General features: G+C 32.2%; 2 protein-coding genes and 1 long non-coding RNA gene across 3 annotated transcripts; 1 reads left to right on the forward strand and 2 right to left on the reverse strand.

The window, feature by feature from the left end:
• Nucleotides 1-6,274: 6,274 nt before the first annotated feature.
• On the reverse strand, nucleotides 6,275-8,216 carry LOC149889424 (testis-expressed protein 30-like). Its single transcript, XM_090085347.1, has 4 exons — nucleotides 8,028-8,216; nucleotides 7,473-7,712; nucleotides 7,098-7,143; nucleotides 6,275-6,698 (listed from the first exon to the last, which is right to left on the reverse strand). Exons 1-4 carry the CDS (start codon nucleotides 8,034-8,036, stop codon nucleotides 6,337-6,339), a joined length of 657 nt encoding a protein of 218 aa, XP_089941473.1. The 5' UTR covers nucleotides 8,037-8,216; the 3' UTR covers nucleotides 6,275-6,336.
• Nucleotides 8,217-15,043: 6,827 nt separating this feature from the next.
• Nucleotides 15,044-16,250, reverse strand: LOC149889425 (ornithine decarboxylase antizyme 2-like; the record flags this gene model as incomplete). Its single annotated transcript, XM_090086424.1, has 5 exons — nucleotides 15,044-15,189; nucleotides 15,289-15,374; nucleotides 15,461-15,615; nucleotides 15,767-15,897; nucleotides 16,142-16,250. Coding segments are annotated over 5 exons (597 nt in total), but the record flags the coding sequence as incomplete, so codon positions are not given.
• Nucleotides 16,251-18,761: 2,511 nt separating this feature from the next.
• On the forward strand, nucleotides 18,762-21,119 carry LOC149889426 (uncharacterized). Its single transcript, XR_016452224.1, has 2 exons — nucleotides 18,762-18,981; nucleotides 19,378-21,119. It is a non-coding gene; the product is annotated as an uncharacterized LOC149889426 (long non-coding RNA).
• Nucleotides 21,120-21,674: the final 555 nt, after the last annotated feature.

Below are 21,674 nucleotides of genomic sequence, written 5' to 3' on the forward strand. Positions count from 1 at the left end.
TCTGGATAGCCCAAGAGGCAGATAGTGGCACGCTCTCAAATTTAATCGAGCTGACTTGGTCTGCCACGAAGCTAACCGTCTCACTCTCTTCACAGCAGCAATCGCTACAGTCAAAGCTATCACAGCTATCGCAGCCAATACCATCAAGGCTCTCATCAAACTCAAATTTACCAAAGCTAGAGCAGCTACCGCTATCACCACTCTCACTACTGCTATCACAGGATGTAGAAGCATCTTTTGTCGAGTTCTTCTTTTCTTTTATTTTCTACTCCACGTTATGCTTGCAAACAGGATTACACTTCTTGCTAGCATCAAGAATTTCCTGGCTAGTACTAAGACACCTAGCAGACACCTAGCTGTCTGCGAAACTGATTAAGCGTGTTAATGCAGGTGTGCACGTTACTATAGCGAGAAAGAATCACCTCACTCACAGCTCTGACTTTATCGATATCCCATTCTACATCAACATCAAGGTCTATGCCTGTCCTGTCCTTTATGTGAGCAATTGTTCTTAACGGGATTAATGAGAAATTGTGATCTACGGGCCTCGCTGCTTTACATTTATGGAGGAAAGGCTCACATATATTTCCAGCTGGTACGACGCTACTCAGACGTTTTTTCAATAGGCTGCGTTTTGACCCTCGCAATTCAGCAATATATTGGTCAAACTCCTCTTTTATGCAGAATGTGATATTTTTCAAAGCAAGTAGGTAAATGCAATGCTATTTTGCATTGTTTGCACTGCCACGAAGTCTCTTTCCTAACATTATGCTTATAACAAACACGGCACCTATTTCCAGGGTGTTGCTTGAACTTAGTTGACGGAATGTTCTCAGGAAAGTGTGCCCAATTTTTCTCCGCCATACGAAATGGTGTATCGCTACTTGACGGACTTCCACGAAGTTTATAATTTGGCAATGACAACTGCTCCAGCAATTCTTCGGCAATAGCTAAACGAAAGTAAGTAATGCATTGGTTGTGCAGTTGAGTTTGGAATATAAAACATGAGCATTATAAAAGGCCATATCTATCAGATAAAAAAACATTTTCTTATAACCCTTTACACATTTTCTCATAACTGGGAAGCACGCTAACAACTGTTCTTGTTTATCAATGCCTCCCATACCTTTATCATACTCAAGCACAAATGCCAGTTCTATAATATTTTCGCTATCGTCACCTTCATTTTTTCTTCTTTTGTCTGTGTTTATCAAAACAGCATTTGGATTTCGTGTTGAGTATGTGAACATCTTTTTTATCTCTCTATTTTAAAGCCAATAAACCGTGAGTGGATAAAGTTTTGACTTCTCCTTTTTTTTAACTTCATTGAAGAAAACACCTTTGGCACATTCTTCCTGTTTTCCGAACAGCTCCAACAGCATTCATATCATTTTTTAGTAAGGTCAGAAATAAATGTGCTGATGAATAAAAATTATCCATATACAACGTGTAACTTTTTTTTAAAATAGGCTGTGCCACATCCATGACTACACTCTCAGTAGCAGGTATATCACTTCGCTGTATTTTATCCTTGCCAACATAATTTTGAAACGAATGCAATAACCTGATGATTCGCAAAGTTTATAAAATTTCTGCCAAATAAATTGAATAAATCTCAATCGACCTTTGAATTTCATTAACGATTCGTCAACAGCTACTTCACTATCAGGAGAATAAAGGTAACAAAATTTAGTATTTAGGTAACCCACTATATTTCTAATCTTTCTTATTCTGTCATCTTTATTTTCCTTTTCACTACCCGTAAAATGTAGAAAGCTTGAAATATCAAAAAAACCCATCGCATGGGATAGTGCTGGCAAAAGTTGGAGTACTTATTGCATATCTTTTTGACCAATACATATGCATTCTCATGCATAAGGTCTAACAGTTCACCTCGCGGAGTTATTTTGTCATGTATACGTCGAGTTACCTCACTATACACTATGGGGAAAATTTTTTCTCTAAATAAAATTTAATCTCGAGATCCGTGGGATTTTAGTTGTACGGTAAATATCAGATTCCATCGTGACGGCTTTCTTCACTAAAGAAAAGAGAATTTTTCTTTGCCAGAAAGTTTCTGGGTCAGTATTCGCTAAAGGACGTACTTCCTCATCCTATGCTGAACCTTTGTTTCTCAGGGTTTGGGTTAGGCGCTCGTACGGGATTGACATTCTATTAGAAATCCGTAAAGCCTTGATATAAACTCAAGAGAAATTCTCAAGAAGAAAAAATATTGGCAATAGCTGTGATAAATCTTCAGAACGGGAATTATGTGGACCTTTCTATCGCAATCTAGACCTACAGAAATGCTCTGGGTGCCAGTGCCGATAAAAACTATATATCATCGCTACCTGAGCTAGTGTTAACCTATGTCGTGCCTAACGAGATCATCCTGATCCGCGACTATGCGATGGTACCATCACCTCTAGGAATTTGTGGGCTAGCGCCTTCCAAGATCCGATTATCGACTGACTTGAAGGGTAAAAAAAAAAATAAGGTTTAACGGACCAGTCGCGAGGGCTCGAAGCCTATCTGGAAAATCTTTGGCCTTGCCGGTCCGTTTTTTCTTTTTTTTCTTTATTTATTTTTATGTTTCGCGTCTGACGTAAAGTGCCATCCAGCGAGTCCCCCGGCGATTGCGGCTGCGGCAACGTATCCGTGTTCTCGCATCCTCTCGTGATCGCTAAGCGTATAATAATATGAGAATTCGGATTTTTTAGAAAGACTGAGAATTTCTTCGTCGGGCTCCTCTATTTTGGCATTCATCATCTCACGATAGAGACGGCTCACCATCACATAGTCGTCGAGTCGAGACTTGGATGCATCAGCTGTGAGGCGAACATTAATTTTATCGAAGTTCTCGGCGCGCTTCTTTGCGTAGTCTTGCTGCGCCTTAGTGAGAGCCTCCATGGCTTTATTATGTCGTTCAATCTCATCTTTGATATCTTTCCCTGAGAGCTTTTGTGCTGCGACTTGGCTGCCAGTGAAAGTTGCCGCGCTCGTGATGGTGCTGAATGTAGCCATCCCAAAAGCTGCCGCCATGCTCGTAATCACTATGAGTTCCGCTCCGATTTCTCAATCGCCAGGAGTGAGGCTGGCAGGGATCCATTTCTTATCAACCATCATTTGCCGAGGCCACTCACCGAATATTAAGTAGCCGATCAACTTCTTGGCATCTCGTATATCAAACCGCTGCTCAGTCCTCGACACTAGCTTAGTTTTCTCTAAGCCTTAAGAAATGGCAAGGGCTCCGACACCAACCACTGCGCTGTGTTACACAACGTCAGTGACTGCTTTCTTATAGTCAGGTGAGAGGGTAAACATCTTGCAAGCAAAGATATAGCTTTTATTGCTGATATATCACACCTTCTGGAACTTAACAACCAGTCAAGACCAATCAAGATTTATCTGGGCTCGCACCTCAGCTTTTTTACCCATTATCGCCCCAAACATCAGATATTGTCTGATTGAGATGCCTGTCAGTTTTTTAAAGAAAACGACTTCAATCAAGTGTTCCATTGTGAGGGTGTAGTCCTTGATAAACTTACACACCCCATTAGAGTCATAGTTTCTTAACATTTTAGCCTAGCGACTCAAGTCAGAAAAGCAGAGGACAGGGGCATCTCGTGCGTTCACTGCAACCATGATGTTTACACTCACTCTAACAAAATAGTTCAATTGGCGGTCATCATTTTAGAAAGACTGGGTACCACTAATTGGAATAGTAAACCCGATTGAAGGTCATCTTCTTAATGTCGGCGCGACGAACACAGGTAAGACAGAACTCTGCACCCGTCTGCTTGATTGCCGGCCAGAGCCGATTATGCCAAGTAATGCGTCAGCAGCCTTCTCCACGAGCCAGCGAAGCGCGTCTTTAAGTCTAACCATAACTCTTTTTTCTTTCGGTTGGGGTTCAGGACCGGGTGGTTTTGGGTCAGGTTCTGGTGGTGCTACAATAGGAGCCAGTAGTACTCTACCTAGGCTAGTAACTAACCAGCGTATCGATTAGGCGATAGCTGCCAGCACCGCACTGTGATCCCCTGCTCTTTAAATATTAGGCGGATCCTTTCACCCAATATGAGGTCACTCCTTAAAGAAGTGATATAATCAACTAGTTCGCTTATCCGTTGGAACTGACTCTTCATGCCTAACTTTGTTTGTCTTAACCTGACTTCAGCATTGGAATATTCACTTTCTGTTCATTCAAGGTTATCTCTCTGCTGTCTCTGCTGTTCGTGTGATTCATGCCTCTCTCCAATATCTTCCCTCTCTATTGTGCTTATTTTCATTTTAATTATCTCAATATACTCATTTACGGAGTTCTCCTTATCAGTATCCTTAGCTAATTTCTGACTCCATCTTCTCACTTCGTTTGGGGCTCTATCAAAGATGGTTGAATTTCCTCCATGTTCCTTAACTAACTTAGATAACTTAGACAAAATGAGTATCCAGATTGGGTCAAGAACTTCAAAGTATTCAATCTTATAGGGACTATTGGGCTATGCGTGACCTATTTATGTCTCCCTCTCAGAGTTCCTCTCCTGATTGTTTGATGAAAGGATGCGATGACCAGGCTTTTGAAAATATTATTCGCCATTGGAGGATTCAGCAAGTTGGTACTCTAACCAGCTGGCTGTTTGATGTCAATACCGCTTGCGACAGTCAGAAATATATTGTTATCGCCAGCCTCAACTCCGTTAATTTCGCACACCAATTAGAAAAGACTCAGCCAACTCTCAACCCTTGTAGACATAGCTATAGAGAGGAGGAACAACTTGTTATACTCAAACGGTTTGTTTCAATACAGGATTTATGAAGAAACTTGCCGATGTCTTTCCGGTAAGAATCGCATAGCTTCTCCCGAAACAAATATGATTGCCATTGAGTTATCCGCCCAAAACCTTTTCCTTTAATGATTGGTATGCTGGTACATGTCAGTTCCTCACCATCGACTTCCAAAACACTAGCAATCAACACCTCCATGGCTCAAGCTTGAAAATAAGAAACAACGGTAGCATTATTACCATAAATATAACTCCTACAGCGTCTGTAACCTTGTCTGTCGATGTTAACGTGTTCATCGTGGTAGACGCTATAGCAAAGTTCAATGGTGGTCGCTTCATGGGATCCGTTTCTTAAGAGATACCGTTAACACTGTCGCAAGCCGCGCCGAATGCTGTAAGACCCAGAGCGTTGACCAAGAAGGTTCACCCAGTCACTGGCCTCGACAAGTCTCAGCCCATAACCGCTAAGTCTACCTCATAAAAATGTGGAATAATTGTAGGTTGGTTTGAAGGGCGAGCGGTGCGACGTCGTTCATCCGTTACTATGTCTGTGAGCGCACCCTAGCTCAGCCGAGTTTTGCTGAATTAAAAAAAATCATAGATAATCATAGAGCCTTTGGTCAGGCTTATTTAGACCATCTGAGGTAGTCCCAACGGTTATTGGCTGAGACCTTTGATTAACCAACCAACAGGTCTCAGGCCTGTAATAATTGGGGCTACCTCAGACGATCTAAATAAGCCTGATTGAGCACTCTATAATTAGTTAGGCTCATCTAAGAGTTTACTCCAACTCTGATGGTGGCTTAACATTAGCATTATAGATATATGGTTATACACATCAAGGGTCCGTCTCAATTGACGAATTGAATGATATGTAGCCTGCTAGACTATATCATTTAATCCGTCAATTGAGATGGACCCTTGATGTGTATAACCATATATGACGTGTTTTATGAAAAGGTGTCTAATCATGTGATCTTGTTCTTGTGTAGTTTCCTTTTAAAACAACTTTGTGTTGGAACATAATAAAAGTGAGTATCAAGAATTTACTAGCAAAAATATAAACTTATCAGTTTGTGAAGTTTTTTTTTTGAGTGAAAAAAGAGTAATATAATAGTTTAGAAAAATGATTTTTAAAAACACTTTTACTAAGTTACCTTTCCTATTTTTGGTTGTTTTTATTATACTCTCATAAAAAAATGATAAAATCTTCCTTAACGAAAAATTATTTATTTTGCAACTACTACATTTTACTTCATATTTTTTAAGTTGCTTCAAAATTGATATTTTAGTCAACATATTGTAAAATTTTTGACTTTTTTATTTTGGTACAGTTATAGACCTAATACGGATATTGCACCTTAAAACTTAAATAACCTAAGGTAATATTAACTTTTGTATATTATGCAAATTATGCAGGCATAATTTGCATAATATACATGCTGTTACATGATTACTACAGTTTAAGTAAACACATAGATTTAAGGGAAAACAAATCTTTTCTAATAAAGTTTATTTTCATGTGGTTGCATGTATATAAAACAAAATTGACTCATTTTGTTCCCAAAATATATTTGCACCAATCTAAAAAAATATTGATAACTTGTTCTACTTCTTCATTAAATGAACCATTAATTTTCAAGCTATGATCAGCTTCTTTAACCCAATGCATTGTTGTATTTGTTTTCATATTAACTAAAGCAGATTCCATGAGGTCTTTTCTGCACATTAAGTCAGATGTCCCATTTGCAATAAACACAGGGAAATTAAGATTGATTAGATGGGAAGTTCGAAGCTGATCATAGTTTCTTGGTTTATGCAAAGGGTATGAGAAACATGCAATCCCTTGAATGAAATTATCAGGACTTCTTATTGTTCCAACTTCTGCAGCAACACGTGCACCCATTGATTGACCTAAAAATCACCTAGTTCTATGTATGTATGTATGTATGTATGTATGTATGTATGTATGTATGTATGTATGTATGTATGTATGTATGTATGTATGTATGTATGTATGTATGTATGTATGTATGTATGTATGTATGTATGTATGTATGTATTATGTATGTATGTATGTATGTATGCATGCATGCATGCATGCATGCATGCATGCATGTATGTATGTATGTATGTATGTATGTATGTATGTATGTATGTATGTATGTATGTATGTGTGTATGTATGTATGTATATACTATTATAATATAATACAATATTACACATATAATATAACAGAATATGTAAGATGCATACTAAATATAATTCAAACTATAATTAACGAAAAAGAAAAGATGTATTTGCAAAAAATACCTCCAATAATGCACCTTCTAATACCAGCATGGTCTTTGAAATATTCCTAATTTGTATTATATTTCGAGATGACTGTTATATATATAGTAACTTTCACAGATTTACTATATATATATATATATATATATATATATATATATATATATATATATATATATATATATATATATATATATATATATATATATATATATATATATATATATATATATATATATATATATATATATATATATATATATAGTAAATCTGTGAAAACTATTTTAACAAGAAACTTATATGTAAAATTTAAGTGCGTTATTTATAACATGGTTACTTTACACTTCATCTATAAGAAATAAAGCTAAATAGGAAGAAGGCAATTTGTATTCATACCAAAGCAGCAATAAAACATTTTAAGCGGTAAGCAAAATTTGGTGATTTGCAAGTGAATCTAAATGTCACAAACCCATTGCTATTTAGTAAATCAACCAGCGCTATAAGATATTTGTTGTTCATATCCCCACCAGCTCCATGGGTAAGTAATACTCCATGTTCAGTCCAATTATTTCTTTTGTAAGGGAATGTAAGCACTGAAGATATACATTTCTTGCCTACAACTAAATCCACTTTTTTCTGAATAAAAAATGTTAACAAAGATAAATGTATGTATAAAAAAACACACACACATACACACACACACACACACACACATACACACACACAAAAGTACACATACTTTATTATGCATGATATTGCATTTTTATGTTAAATGTACATGCATAATGTCTACACAACATGTATATGTAAAAAATATGTAGAAATCGTTTTGTCATGTTTTAGCTATATATGTATAGTATTTGTAAAACAAATTAGAAAAATATAAAAGAAATGTGTAAATCAAAAATGTTTTGCGAGATTCAAAAGAATTTTAAAATTTTGTAAAATTACCTCTATCATAGTGACCTTTACACCCTAGCAGAGAGCGGGTCAGACAGGACGAATTTCCGGGGCCTTGAAATCATAGGGGGCTTGACAAAAGAAGTAAACATGAATGCCTTTTTACATTACTTTTTTTACATCTTTTTTATACAAACAGAAGATAAGTAGAAAAAAAAAGACAACTGTTGGTCTTCTCCTGTAGTTATCAAATAAAAACAACGAGTTCAATTAATTTTATTCTTTTTAACAAATAATCTTTTTTATATCATGAAATATTAAATTGTTAAGTTATATTACTAATTATATTTTATTCTATGGCCTGGTCTACATTTTGAAAAGAAGACCAAGAATTCGTGGAGAATTTCAGTTGTTTAAGAAAAACAGAGTGAAAAAATTAAACCCGAAAATAAACCTCAAAACACACAACATTGAACCTCTCGGACTCGAATGAATATTGACAAAAAAAAAATTTGATAACATTTTGGATAATTTGGACAATTGATAAAATTTAGAATAATTTTTTAAGAGGTATTAAGGAGAGATTTGATATATCACAAAATTTAAATAATTAGTTTAATGTGCCATGAAGGTTTATGAAATTGAATTGGAAATGAAATGGTGTGAAAGCCTATAAGGAGGACATCAAAATGGATGTGTTTGAGGAAACCACAAATTTGAAATCGGTTTATGTCAATTTTTTAAAAAATGATTTATCGCCAAGCAATTTTCTGAATGAGATTTACAATTAACAACTGAAAGCCCAAAGTTCCAAATATGGTAATCATCCTGAGAATATTTTTTTTGATTTCCAAAATAAATTGCTGGAGCAGAAAGAACATTCAATGTTTTTTGGGCGAATGAAAAAAAGACTACAGATCTGCAATTTTGCAAGATCGATTAAGTAATTTTATCGGTTGAGTTGAATTTGGCAAGAAAGTTAAACTATTTAGAAATTATTCAAAAACTGGCGAATAAAAAAGTCAGAAAAACGTTTTTTTACTGAAAAAAAGGAGATTTGTAGAGAAAAGAATGTAAAGTTCGTCTTTTAAATAAAGTTTTTCTTTCTTAAAAACCTGAGAACCGACAGCTAAAATCTTCATCGAAGTCCTCCGAAGCTTTCTGCAGCCCTGCTTAAACCTTGTAGAACCCTCTGCAGACAGGGTTGTGGAAGGGTTGCCTAATTTGTGTTTTTAGGGCAATAAAGAGTGGTTGGTAATATATGGGTATGGAGTAACACAAGGGAAGTGGTTTTCATAAAAGGATACTGAAAGTTTTCTTTTGATTCCAAACTTTTGATTTTGTTACTTGAGCTACATAAAAAACTTGAAGCTCTGTTCGGAGCTTCATGGTTCCTTGCTTGTTAATTACAACTTCCTTCCGTGCCTATTTACTACTGCCTATCAGAGTCAGCAGCAATTACTTATTGTGTTTTCATAAGACTCTTCAAACATACTCATTTTATAAGATAATGAATTGAGTATGCTTGAAGACGTGACGTCACACAAGATGCAGAATTGAAAATGCTGTTAAAAAAACAATAGCTGTTTGGTTCATTAACACATTTTTTTTTAGAGTAAGTCTTCAAACTTTAAAAATCGGTTTTCTCAGTTTACTTTTTATGAATATGCCTTATCTCTCTGTTCAGTTATTTTTTCACCTATGCTGAAAACGTATGCTAAATTTTAAATCCTCAATACGACCCAGATAGAGACAATCAGCTTGATTGAATATGTAAAGCTCGTTCGTTTAGTTCCGGTTTTCTTGCTTATAAACCATTGTAATTTCCATTCATAGTGGCAGCTCCATCACATATCCTTACCAACAATTTTCTGAACACTAAGGTTATTTTCCTTCAGTTTTGAGACAACCTGAGAAAGAGAATCAGTTTTTCTGGAACTCGCTCTCAACCAATCAATATCAATATATTTCTTGCTTATAAGAATGTTGCAAAAGCTAAATACGAAAAATAAAGTAACAGGTTAAATACGAAAAATTTAACTGGATAAAAGTTTTATATATTTTTTTCAACGGAGAGTAAATTTAACCTGCATGGCGCAAGTTCTTATTCTCATTCATAAAGATTAAAAATTATAAATATTAATTGTTATGAGTCAAGGGCATGAAATTTTTTCATGACACGAAAAGAGTCATTTTCTGATAAATGAGTCTATGCTAAATGAGACCAAAATTTTTTCTTGAGACAAATTATACGCTTTAAAATAATTATAATTATTATAATTTATACGCTTTAAAATAACTTTATCATCGGCGTTTGAATTTTGGGTTTTTAACCAAAAACTAACCAACTTCTAAATCAGTCTTTTAAGATCATGGATCTATAAGAGATGGACGTGCCTTCTATTGTTTTTTTTTGCGAACCATGCTCGTTGCGCATTGTTACAAATCTTTTGTTTTAAACAATAGAAATTAAATTATATTAAAGTCTGTCGGATTCGTCGAAAATATTTGGTCTCGTCTAACCAGTCACATCAACTTCCTTTTAGTTATTCAAGAAAACAGCAATAGAACCAGGTTTTAAGCTTAATTTTATATAGCTAGATATTCTTAATATTTTAAGAAATAACTCTGATGATAATATGGAAATTGAGATCATTTACTTAATTACTTTAGTACATGTGTAACTAGAGATATAATAAATAATACAAAATATCAACTAGTTTTGTAGCTACCTAGAGCATATTGGTTTCATGTCCAGGGAACTACTCCATCTACTATATTGCTGTAGACTTCCAGTTTATGAATATTATAGAATTTTCTATTTTTATGTTTAACAACAGAAATATATACAGGTAAGGATAAATAACTTATACTTAAAATGAATGTAAGTACAATAAAGAAAAAAATAATTTGTCACAGTTTTAAAAAACTTAGCGAAGCCAATTTATGGCAAACCGCAAGAATAACTAAGTATTTAATTTTAGCATAACATGATTTACCAGCTATATATAAACTAATAATGCATAGTGGAATATATATTATGGAGCTTATAGAGTAGTTGAGGCAAAAAATGGCGACATATAGGAAAAAATACTCAAAAAGTACACAAAATTAAGCCTGGTGAATGAAGGACCGAGGAGTTGAATGACACCAAACCTTGGCAAAAAGTTTTATTTAAGCTTTTTTATATATCGCTATACTTTTTTTAGTCATTTTAAAAATTAACCTTACAAGTCTATTTTATTATTGACGGAACTTTGTTTACACGAAAAAAGTTCCCAAATTTACAAATGTTTATCTTGGAAAAATGATGAAAATCTGTTCGTGCCGACAACTAGTTTCCTTTACCTTGGTGTAATTTGTTTAGTAATTTGTCAACGCGTGAAGTAGTTACTTTATCCTGAACAGTCTTATTAAACAAATGCTAAAAAAGTCTTTAAAAATACCACGTGATCAGAGTTTCTGTTTTAAAACTGTGGGCAGTCATTTTAATAAATTTTTTTGTTGACGGGTGAAAATTTAGAGTTTGTCGGAAACTCGCATGGCTCTTTGATTTCTGCGGCCTCTTTGATGTAAAACAAAAGGTTGCACGTCCATCTCTTATAGGTCCAAAAAAATAGAAATTTTCTAAAGTTTTATTAAAATAGAGTTCTTTATGTGTTTAAAACAGCAAAGCTTTTGATGAGAAAAGCATATTTTTTTTACATAAATTTGTTACTTAAAACTTTTTTAAAGAAATGACTTTAACGGATTTAATCGAATAGCAATTCTGAGCTCTTAAATCGTTGAAACAAAATGGCATAAGGTGTGTGTGGTATCGAAATGTTTTTTCTGGAATCTTATAATCTCATTGTATGTCTAAATGTTAACTATTTTAACTTCGACTTATTTTAAAACAATAATATAGAAATTTGCGCTTCGTTTGTTACTATTCGTTACTAATCGTTACTATTCGTTACTATTCGTTAAAAACCGAAAAACAAAACACCGACGCTTTGTAATTTTTATAAATTTTAAAATTTTCAAAAATTTGATAACTGATTGCTACTCATACAATTTAAAACATCTTTAAAGATTCAGGATTTGATTCGAAACATTTTGCAAGTAACTAGGATGTATATATGTACCAGGACCCCCACTAGGCTCGTCAATTCAAATTCCAATAGCTTAACGTTCTCTGCATTTTACAACATTTTTTATCGGCTTTACTTTTGCCTGATAATTTTTTGACAAGAATATATATATATTTTAATATTAAAACTTTTTTTACATAAAATCTTGGTGTTTCAGATACTCCTAAAATGGCTACTCCTTAAGAAAAAGCACAATGTGTATCTCGGTTTGTTGCAACAAAAACGGATGTTTTGACTCAAAGAAATTACAGATGTAAGGATGGAAGAGATCGACCATCTTGTCCTTCCATTCGTACATGGCACAAGAAGTTCATGGAAACACGGGCAGCATTAGATAAAGAGAGGAGGGAGCGATCAAGAACATCCGAGGAAAACATTGTGTTGATCGTATTTCACAAGCCTTTACTCGTTTTCTTAGGAAGTCCATCCGCACTGCTGCCAGAGAGTTGCAACTAATGGGTTCAACAGTGCACAAGATCCTCCACAAGAACTTTGGTTGTACGCTTAGAAAGTTCAACTGTTAAAGACTCTTGAGCTAAATAATAGGTCTAGTTTGCTGAAAAAACATTGGAACGCACTTCTGAGGATGAAGCATTCCTCAAGCGAGTCTGTTTTAGTGATGAGGCAACTTTTCATGTTTCACGAAAATTAAGGCACAATGTGATCTGGGGTCAGGGGGAAAATCTGAGGCAAAAGATTCATAATGGCATCGCCACCATTGATGGACCTATGCTTCAGCGAACATGGCAAGAAATAGATTACCGACTTAATGTGCTTCGTGTAACTAATGGTACCCATTTAGAAGTCTATTAAATAGTTAAAAAACTTTAACAGTTATTAAAATAAAGCCAATCTTGTTTAGATATATCATAAACTGCTACTGTAATAAATTTTTCAAATTGTTAAGAAACTTTGTGAACACCCTGTATATACATATGCAAATATATGTATATGCATATGTATATGCGTGTACATACATACACATGCATGCATATACATACATGTACACTAAGCATTAGAGTTTAGTTTTTCGCTTTTTTACGATTAATAACGATTAAAATAAAAATTTTTGTATAAGTTATTTCAAATAAATCTAATTTTCTAAAATTTAATAAAAAACTCTTTATGCGTTTAAAACAGCTAGGCTTTCAGTGTGATATGTTTACATTCCATACGTAAAATTGTTAGTTAAAATTTGTTTTAATCGAATAGCAAGTCTTCACTGTATTGAAACAAAAACTCTTCACTGTATTGAAACAAAATAGGCAAAAGGTTTGCAAGGTATCGCAATTTTTTTCTGAAATCCTGTATATTTGCATGTCTTAATAAAAAAATTATTTTAAGTTAGAGCTATTTTAAACAAATTATACAGAAATATTTATTTTATTCGTTATTAATAGTAAAAAATGGAAAAACCAAACTCCGATGCTTAATGTTTCCCAGAAAATACACACAACACACCTTTGTATGGGCAAGGAACACCTCAGATTAAAGTAATGTTTGGATGTAGCCTCAAAATCTTAGAGCCGTCTCGCCGCTGGACAATGGTGCTCTTGCATAAGTGTTTTTCCCATAACCAATATATGAAGTGGTGAGAGTCAAAGTGATATAACTCACTTCAATGCAACTTTTCAGGGCAGAGCGTTTTATACCATTAAGTGCAAAAAAATCAGGTTTAATGTTAGAGATTTTGAAAATATTGGATGATGTTAATAAAAGACTGTTTAATTTATTGAAACTGTTTGAACTGTTAATATTTTTACAGGTAATAATGGAATTAAGGTTTAAATGGAATTATACCACTTTGACTCTCACCACCTCATATGCAGGCTTCACTATTATTTACTTAGCACATAGAAAAACACCAAGATTTCTAATCTTCTAATTAATTGTAAGATGCATAAACTATAGAGCTATAACTTTTTATATGAAGCTGATGCAGAACATCCAGTAGGTAAAGCCTAAAAGACAAGTATTGTAAACAAATCTACTTATCAACCATATGAGATCAAAAATTTGTTTGCATATTTCCACATAGAACAAACAATCAGTAAACACGCATCTGTTTTTATCTTCATTTTCGGTTATATATCAATTTAACATTCCAACATCAGAATAATACTGAAATTGACGACTTATATACAAAATGAGTGACGTTTGGATGACTCGATCATTTGTCAAATTAGGTTCATGGGACAAAACAACAAAAATGAAAAAGCGAAGTTAAATTTTGGTCTTTTAAGTTTTAGGTTTTTTTTTTTTTAAAGTTTAAAAATTTAGGTCTCGTAAGTTTTAGGGTTTTTTTTTTTTAAAGTTTAAAAATTTAGGTCTCTTTAGTTTTGGGTTTTTTTTAAAAAAAAAGTTTAAAAATTAAGCACTTCTTAAACTGTCAAAGTTATGATTTATTTTTTTCTACAAATCCTCATCAGGATAATATGGAGAAGATTAAGGTAAACGGCTTTTAATGTTTTTGTTTTTTTTCAAATTACCACATGATTAAAACACTGAGTGACACCTTTGTTGATCAAGTATCAGCTTACTTAAACAAAGTAAGACAGAATATCATGAAGTAATTGAGTTTAAAAAATAATTCAACTTCGTAATAAATGAGTATTTAGTAGTTAAGTAAAAACTAAAAGTAATAAAAAATAATTAGAACATATGACACAATGCAATATGGGAAAATAAATAAGCACTTAAATTATTTTGTAATAATAAACAAATAAACAGCTATCACAAAAATAATTTATTATAAGCTCTGCTCTATTTAAATTTCAAATAAAATATAAATATAATGCAAAAACAAATAAAAGTTAATCATGAAATTAAACATAATTACAAAAAAAAAAAAAAAAAAAAAAAAAAAAAAAAAAAAAACATATAATAATTAAATGAAAGATAAATTAAATATTGAACGATAGTGAAGCAAAATTAAGTTAGAGTTTTATGAGTCTTTAATCTGTATCATTCATCAAAAGAGTACATCATGTACAAGAAATTCTCATTGATTGGTAGTATTGGTATACTGCTGTGGTGAACTAATTGAAACCCAAGGAACATAAACGTACGTAGAACATCTTCTACAATAAAAATAACTTGTTAGTTTTGAAGCAGTCAACTATGAATTTTATCTAATAAGAAATCCATTTAGTATAATTCTAAAGAAGCAAAAATAAAACCTCTGTCTTTCCGCTCTTTATGAATACAAAGAATAAGAGTTGAAACTCCTATAACTTCCTCAGAATAGTCAAGAAGTTGGACAAAACTGGAAAAAAAATTTAAAAAAATAAATTGGTTTTTAGAACTTTAGAGCATAAGCATAGAACTTAAGCGTAGATTCTATATATATACCTTTCTTTACTGCCAGATAATAATTCTCCTTTGGAAATCTCAACAAACAGAATGTTGCTTATCTTCAGGCCATTCCATGAGGAAATAAAGTGATTGCCATCTTTAAATTCAAATAAAAAGTGAGTTAGTTCTACTCCATCTTGTTCAAATTCATTCTAAAATAACACTATCTATTAATGTTTTAAAAAAGTTCAATGTTTTATAAAGCCTAGTAGGAAATACAGTAAGTGTAAATACTGGATTCCTTATAGCATGATTTTATTGACTCCTTATAGCACGATTTTTATAATGAATAAAAGTATTTACTGGAAATAGCACTTCTCTGAAGTGGTTTCCCTTTGCTCCTTCTGAAATATCAATGAGCTCATTTTGAGAAATATTAGGAACGCCATCATCCAACGCACGTGTATTTATTTCCACTCTTGTAAGACTTAAACCTAGATAAAATAAGAATTTTTTTTCAGTGAATTTTCATAAAGAATCAACACGATTAAAACATACAGAATTTTCTTCTTACAACTTGACAAAGTTTAAAAAATTCTATCTAAAACAACATAATTAAAGTTAGAAAAGACATCACAAATAAGAGTGTATATAACTAATCCTTGTTGCTTTATTAATGTACCGGTAGGAAAAGATTTAGTTAACAAAGAATAAAATAAATGATAAAAAAAACCTTACATTTTTTTCGTTTCCTTCTTGGCGTTCTTGTGCTTTTTGTTTCTGGAATAATTTTTACATAAAAACTGCCGCAGCAGTTTGTTTCCAAAAAAAAGGTGATAGGTAGAGTTCAACTTTCGGTCATTGAGCTCAGAACACGCCTCGGTCGCATGAGTATTTACTTACGGAGTTGCACACTTGAATACTTTATATTCTGAACGACTTATTGTTTGTGTTCCATCCCAGAGATTATTCCTGATATATAAACAAAATATAATCAGAACGTCGATAATTTGTAGTGTGAAAACAATATCTTTATCATGTGATCAACACTCTTTCGTAGATATCCGACCCAGTCTTCTTGCAAAACAAAAACCAGCATTTGCGGTGAGCGGGAACTTATGAATAAAAGATATCTATTAGAAATAACATGAAGTACTTCGTATTGTAATCCAAAACAAACTGTAGTGGAAGTTTCAATTAAAAAACAGTATAAAACCCCGTAAAATAATATATATTTTTTAGATATCAAAAAAGGAAATAGAATTCTTATTTCTACTTTTTGTTTTTAATTTTTTTTAACTGAGAAAAATGCACTCGAAAAATAAGAGTAATTTTTGGAAAGATTCAAAATATATGTTAATTCAATTTTTTTTTTTTTTTTTTTTTTTTGAGATTTTTAAACAGAGACTACGTATTTTACCAGTAAACCCATCACACTATTGTCGCAAATATATTTACAGCTTTATTCTCTAAAGGATTTAATTTGCGTCATTCGTTTCGACGTCAAGCTTATTTTGTAAATTACTTAAAAATTAATCTATTTTATTTATCATTACAACATTTCGCTGATCTGTTTTATGAGATGAAGTTTTCTTTCCAGATAAGTGTTCTCTTTCAGTTTTATTGCGTACTCATTGACATAGAAGTATGTAAAACTAATTTTGTTAACATTCGGTGAAGTAATTCGTTCCTTGATCAAGGGTTTTAAAACAAACTCCCACTCTTTATTTTGACTTAAAAATAAACAACAAGCTCAGGTAGACTTACTAGTGACATTCGTAAAACTGCAACTTAAATCAGATTGACAACCTTGTTCCTAGGAACTTATGTTTAAGTTAAACTCTACATGGTATAAGCGTAGGTAAGTTAAAAGAGCATTAACTAGCATTAGTAACAAGATCACAATAAGTTAACTTCAAATAAAGACAGTCTACATATATAACATATGAACGGCGCCGAAACATTCATTTTATAGATAATTTTAATTGCAAAACAGGATGAAATAACAAACCGATTCTATTTGATTGGCTATTAAAATAAAGACTTTCTTATGAAAACCAATTTTCAGACGTCATATTGCTAAAATTATATAAGCAATTTCGTATATCTTTGTCCAACATAAACATAATTTCATAACTACATAAAGTAGCACGAGTGGTTAGACCAAATAACTGTCATATTTTGTCTATTTTTATGCATAAACGACAAACATGTTATGTGTTCTCTTTATATTAGTGGTTAGACCAAATAGTGCTCATTTTTTGCCTACTTTTATGCGTAAATGACAAACACGCAAATATGTTCTAATAATCCTGTTTTTAATTCCAAGCTGAAGAAATCGTCGGTTTAAAGCTAAAACTAAGTACAAATTTTGCATTTTGGAGAAAACAAAGGTTTTTACACATAAGTTACGCGGGAAAAAAGAGAATTCATATAGTGAAATTTTCTTCTCGTAAAAATATTTTGAACACTGTTATAGATTTTTTTTTTTATTTTTTTTTTTAATTTTATTACAAAACGTTAAAAAGTATTCACTTAGTGACGTTTAATTCAATTTTCATCAAAAAAAAACTGTACTTAGAGACTTTTAGCTCTAAACTGACGAAATAATGAGTTGTCGGAGATTTTTTTTCTCTAAAGCCGATTTCTCTAAAGCAATTCAGCGAAGGTTTTTAAAGTAAAATTCGTCCTCATGTTTCAGCCTAATATTAAGAGTAAGCCCTCTTCACGTGCACCCACAGGAGCGGATCATAAGCAGCGTGAAGTGCATACCCCCCGTTTAAAACTTTGTTTACATCTTTTTTTTTTAAACAAATTTTTTACCTAAATTTTCCTGCTGTAATTGAAAATTCTTTTAGTTTAAATTCCAAAAAACCATCTGCGGAGCAGATTTTTTAAAGATTGAATTGCTTTCATCGTATTTCATAGTTCCCCTCCCCCAACAGAAACCACCACCACCACCCCACCCCACCCCCAACAAGTTACTTGAACCAATATGAAAAAAGAACTAGCTATACTATTAAGACATGGTATTTTTCAAATCGCAGTATTTTCGATTCTCAGAAAACACAAGCTTTAAAATAAAACCCGACAAGGTTCATGTTACACTACCGAATATAAAATAGTGAAAACATTCTAAGTAGTAACCACAAAAGTTTAGACAATGCTTTCGAAGAAACTCGCAAATACAACAATTACCGTCGTGTAACCTGACAAAACCTTATGCTCCTAATGTAACAAATGATCAATTCTGTACATTGTATAGTAAATATTTGGGGAAGATAATTTTGTTATTTTGGCTAATGTTAAAATCTAGTTAAAATAACAAAATTTAACAAACATACTTTTAAACTTATATGCATAATAATAAGTATATTGGCGTGTGTGAAGGTGTGAATGGTACTTTTCATAAACTCTATGATGTCTGATTGACGTAGTTTAAGGAACAGACTATGATTGCACACCGTTTTTAGTTCCAATTGAATTTAACGAGAATTTAGGCCATATAATCGATTTGAAGTTAGCGTTTCAAGTAGTAAAGATTTAGAAAAAGTTAATGAACAGAAAAAGAGAAAATGGTTAGTAAAAATAAATTTTTACTAAAATGACTTTAGAAATATTTTAGAAAATCAATCTTTTATTCATTTCTATATCATAAGTTGTACGATTTGTATAGGATGTTTTTTTATAAACTTATGCAAATAATAAAATACCCAGTAAAATACCAATTTAAATTATACAGTTTTTTTTTCGTTTTCTTCAATTAAACCAATGTCTTATCAATTAAATATTACTTATATCAGATAAAAATTACATTTTGCAATAATAATCATAATAATATTAAAAATCAATTATATTATTAATAATAACTATAATAATTATAATAATAAATAATTGACATACTTGTGTCTATTTATTTTCTAAATATGGAAGACAGGTAAAAATATTCTGAGATTGTTTAAATAATTTGTTAGCATCAATCTAAAGACTGTATTGCATACACGCCAGTTCACTACTTCTACGAGCCAGTGAGTAGAGTAAGTTCACACCAGTAATATACATGGTATGTAACAGGTTACAGTTGGCTGAACAGGTATATAACAGGTTACAGTTGGCTGAACAGGTATATAACAGGTTACAGTTGGCTGAACAGGTTTATAACAGGTTACAGTTGGCTGAACAGGTATATAACAGGTTACAGTTGGCTGAACAGGTATATAACAGGTCTTAGTTGGTTGCCTGTAGGTCCTATTTAGATCATAAATAACTGCTGATATAGTGAATTTACTGACCTATGTCTCCTCAAATTCACTAAATAGGACGCCAGGGATTTGTTTTACTGTTCATAACTCGATGAAAAAATGTTTATAAATTTACAAACTCTAATACCATTGAAACCAAAGTAATTCATAGAACGTTATAAACATTCGCTTAGTTGACCCATGTGCAACACATTTCTACTGGATTGCATTACTCTGTTTAGATTCAATAAAAATTGTTAGATTTCTGTAACGCTATAATTACTGCATACGTAGTTACAAAGATTGTATCGAAACAAAATATTTGTGTAATTTTCTCGTATTGTATTAAATTTATTTATTTACAAGCAGGGCTAATATATTAAAATACTACAAAATATCTTGTTTCAGAAATCAAAACCCCCCTACACAAACAAATGCTCTGTGTAAAAAACGAGATAATTTTTTTTAATGAAATAAAAGGAAACAAACGTGCATGAAATCTAAATTTTTTTGAATGGATGTAACAAATAATGGCACTCGTGTAGAATACACCGCAAATTTCAAGCAATTAGATTTTAGGATCAAATATGTTTGACAGAAAAAGACAAAGAGCAACTCTGAAAGCGCAGGAGAGAAATTTGCATGCATCTTAACTTAACAACAAAGTACATGGTTTGGATTTTTTTGCTGTTTCCACTGAAGAGCTTTTGTGTTTACCACCAACAATCGCGTATATTAAGATAACATTTAGTCGCCTCTCCCGTATAAATTCTGAGTGTGATAGATTGACAACAGCTGCAAAACTAGTATTAATTGTGCATAATTTCGCCCATAAAAGTAGTGAAAACAAATCAACGTATCGAAGCAATTGTATGCCATCCTCATCTGGATGATGAGAATGGGATATATTCACTTTGATAGTAATAATGGCGCCATCACTGTCATTCTCTTCTTCGGACTTTGATGTATCACAATTAGGTGCTGACTGATGAGCCCAGTGGCAGCTACAATACTGAACCTGAGTTGATCAGCCCAATATTTAATTTAGCCATTTTCTTTAATCTGTAGTCTTGAGATATTTTGTTACTTATTTTTACTATTTACTGAAATACTTCTTTATTTTTCTATATTTTGTTTTACTCGCGTTTGAACTTTCTTTCAGAAACGTTTAAAGTAGTTTATTACTTTCTTCAAATTTTAATTGTAAAAATTTAATAATTAATAATGTTATAAATACCAACGACATTGCAAAATGTTGATTAGAGTGTAAGAGAAGGAAGTTCAAATGGATTCATAGTTTCAATGGATTCATAGTTCAATGGATTCATAGTTTCAATGGATTCACATTTCAAAATCAATTAAAAATTTTTTAAAAATAAAATTGCATAATGAAATAATTAGTCTACTTTTTTTATATAACCAACACGTAATGAAAAATTTGCCTATATTTTAAAAATACATTTAGTTAACAAAAACGAGAGAAGTATTTTTTTCATTAAAATCGAAAAAGTTTTTCTCATCTGTTTTTTTTTCTCATAAGAAAAAAAAAAAAAGATTTCAGAAAAAGTTTTTTTTGTTGCTTTTTTTTTTTCCTTTTCATAAACTTTTTTCATATTTACAATTTTACTATTTTTTTTTTTTTTTTTTTTACAACTTATGGTCTAGGGAGTTGTTTTTTATAGCGTTCTTCAAGTTTGTACTCAGAGGGGGAGAGTTGTACACGTTTAGCATCGGCGTTTGGTTTTTCTATTTTAAACGAATAACGACGATGAAAATAAAAATTCGTGATTAAGTTGATAAAAATAAATCTAATTTTCCGAAATTTATTAAAACAGAACTCTTTATATGTTTAAAACAGCCAGGTTTTTGGTGTAAATATATTGACATTCATATGTAAAATTTTTAGTTAAAATTTGTTTTTAATCGAATTTAATTTTAATCGAGTTGTAACCTCAGCACAGTCTCAAAACAAAATTACGCGAGGTATCGCAATTTTTTTTCTGAAATCCTATAAATTTGTATGTCTAAAT

The sequence above is a fragment of the Hydra viridissima genome, unplaced genomic scaffold (assembly GCF_058129835.1).
Source record: "Hydra viridissima isolate aposymbiotic clone 2 unplaced genomic scaffold, HvirCarnegie_v1 scaffold_4, whole genome shotgun sequence".
In the NCBI taxonomy this organism is placed as follows: Eukaryota; Metazoa; Cnidaria; class Hydrozoa; order Anthoathecata; family Hydridae; genus Hydra; species Hydra viridissima.

Bases quoted from the DNA above. Each gene is read 5' to 3' on its own strand.
- LOC149889424 (XM_090085347.1), bottom strand. The intron at 7,144-7,472 runs GTATGAATACAA...AATACAAATTAG, and splicing joins AATGTTTTATTGCTGCTTTG to GAATATTTCAAAGACCATGC. The intron at 6,699-7,097 runs GTATTTTTTGCA...GGTGATTTTTAG, and splicing joins TAGAAGGTGCATTATTGGAG to GTCAATCAATGGGTGCACGT.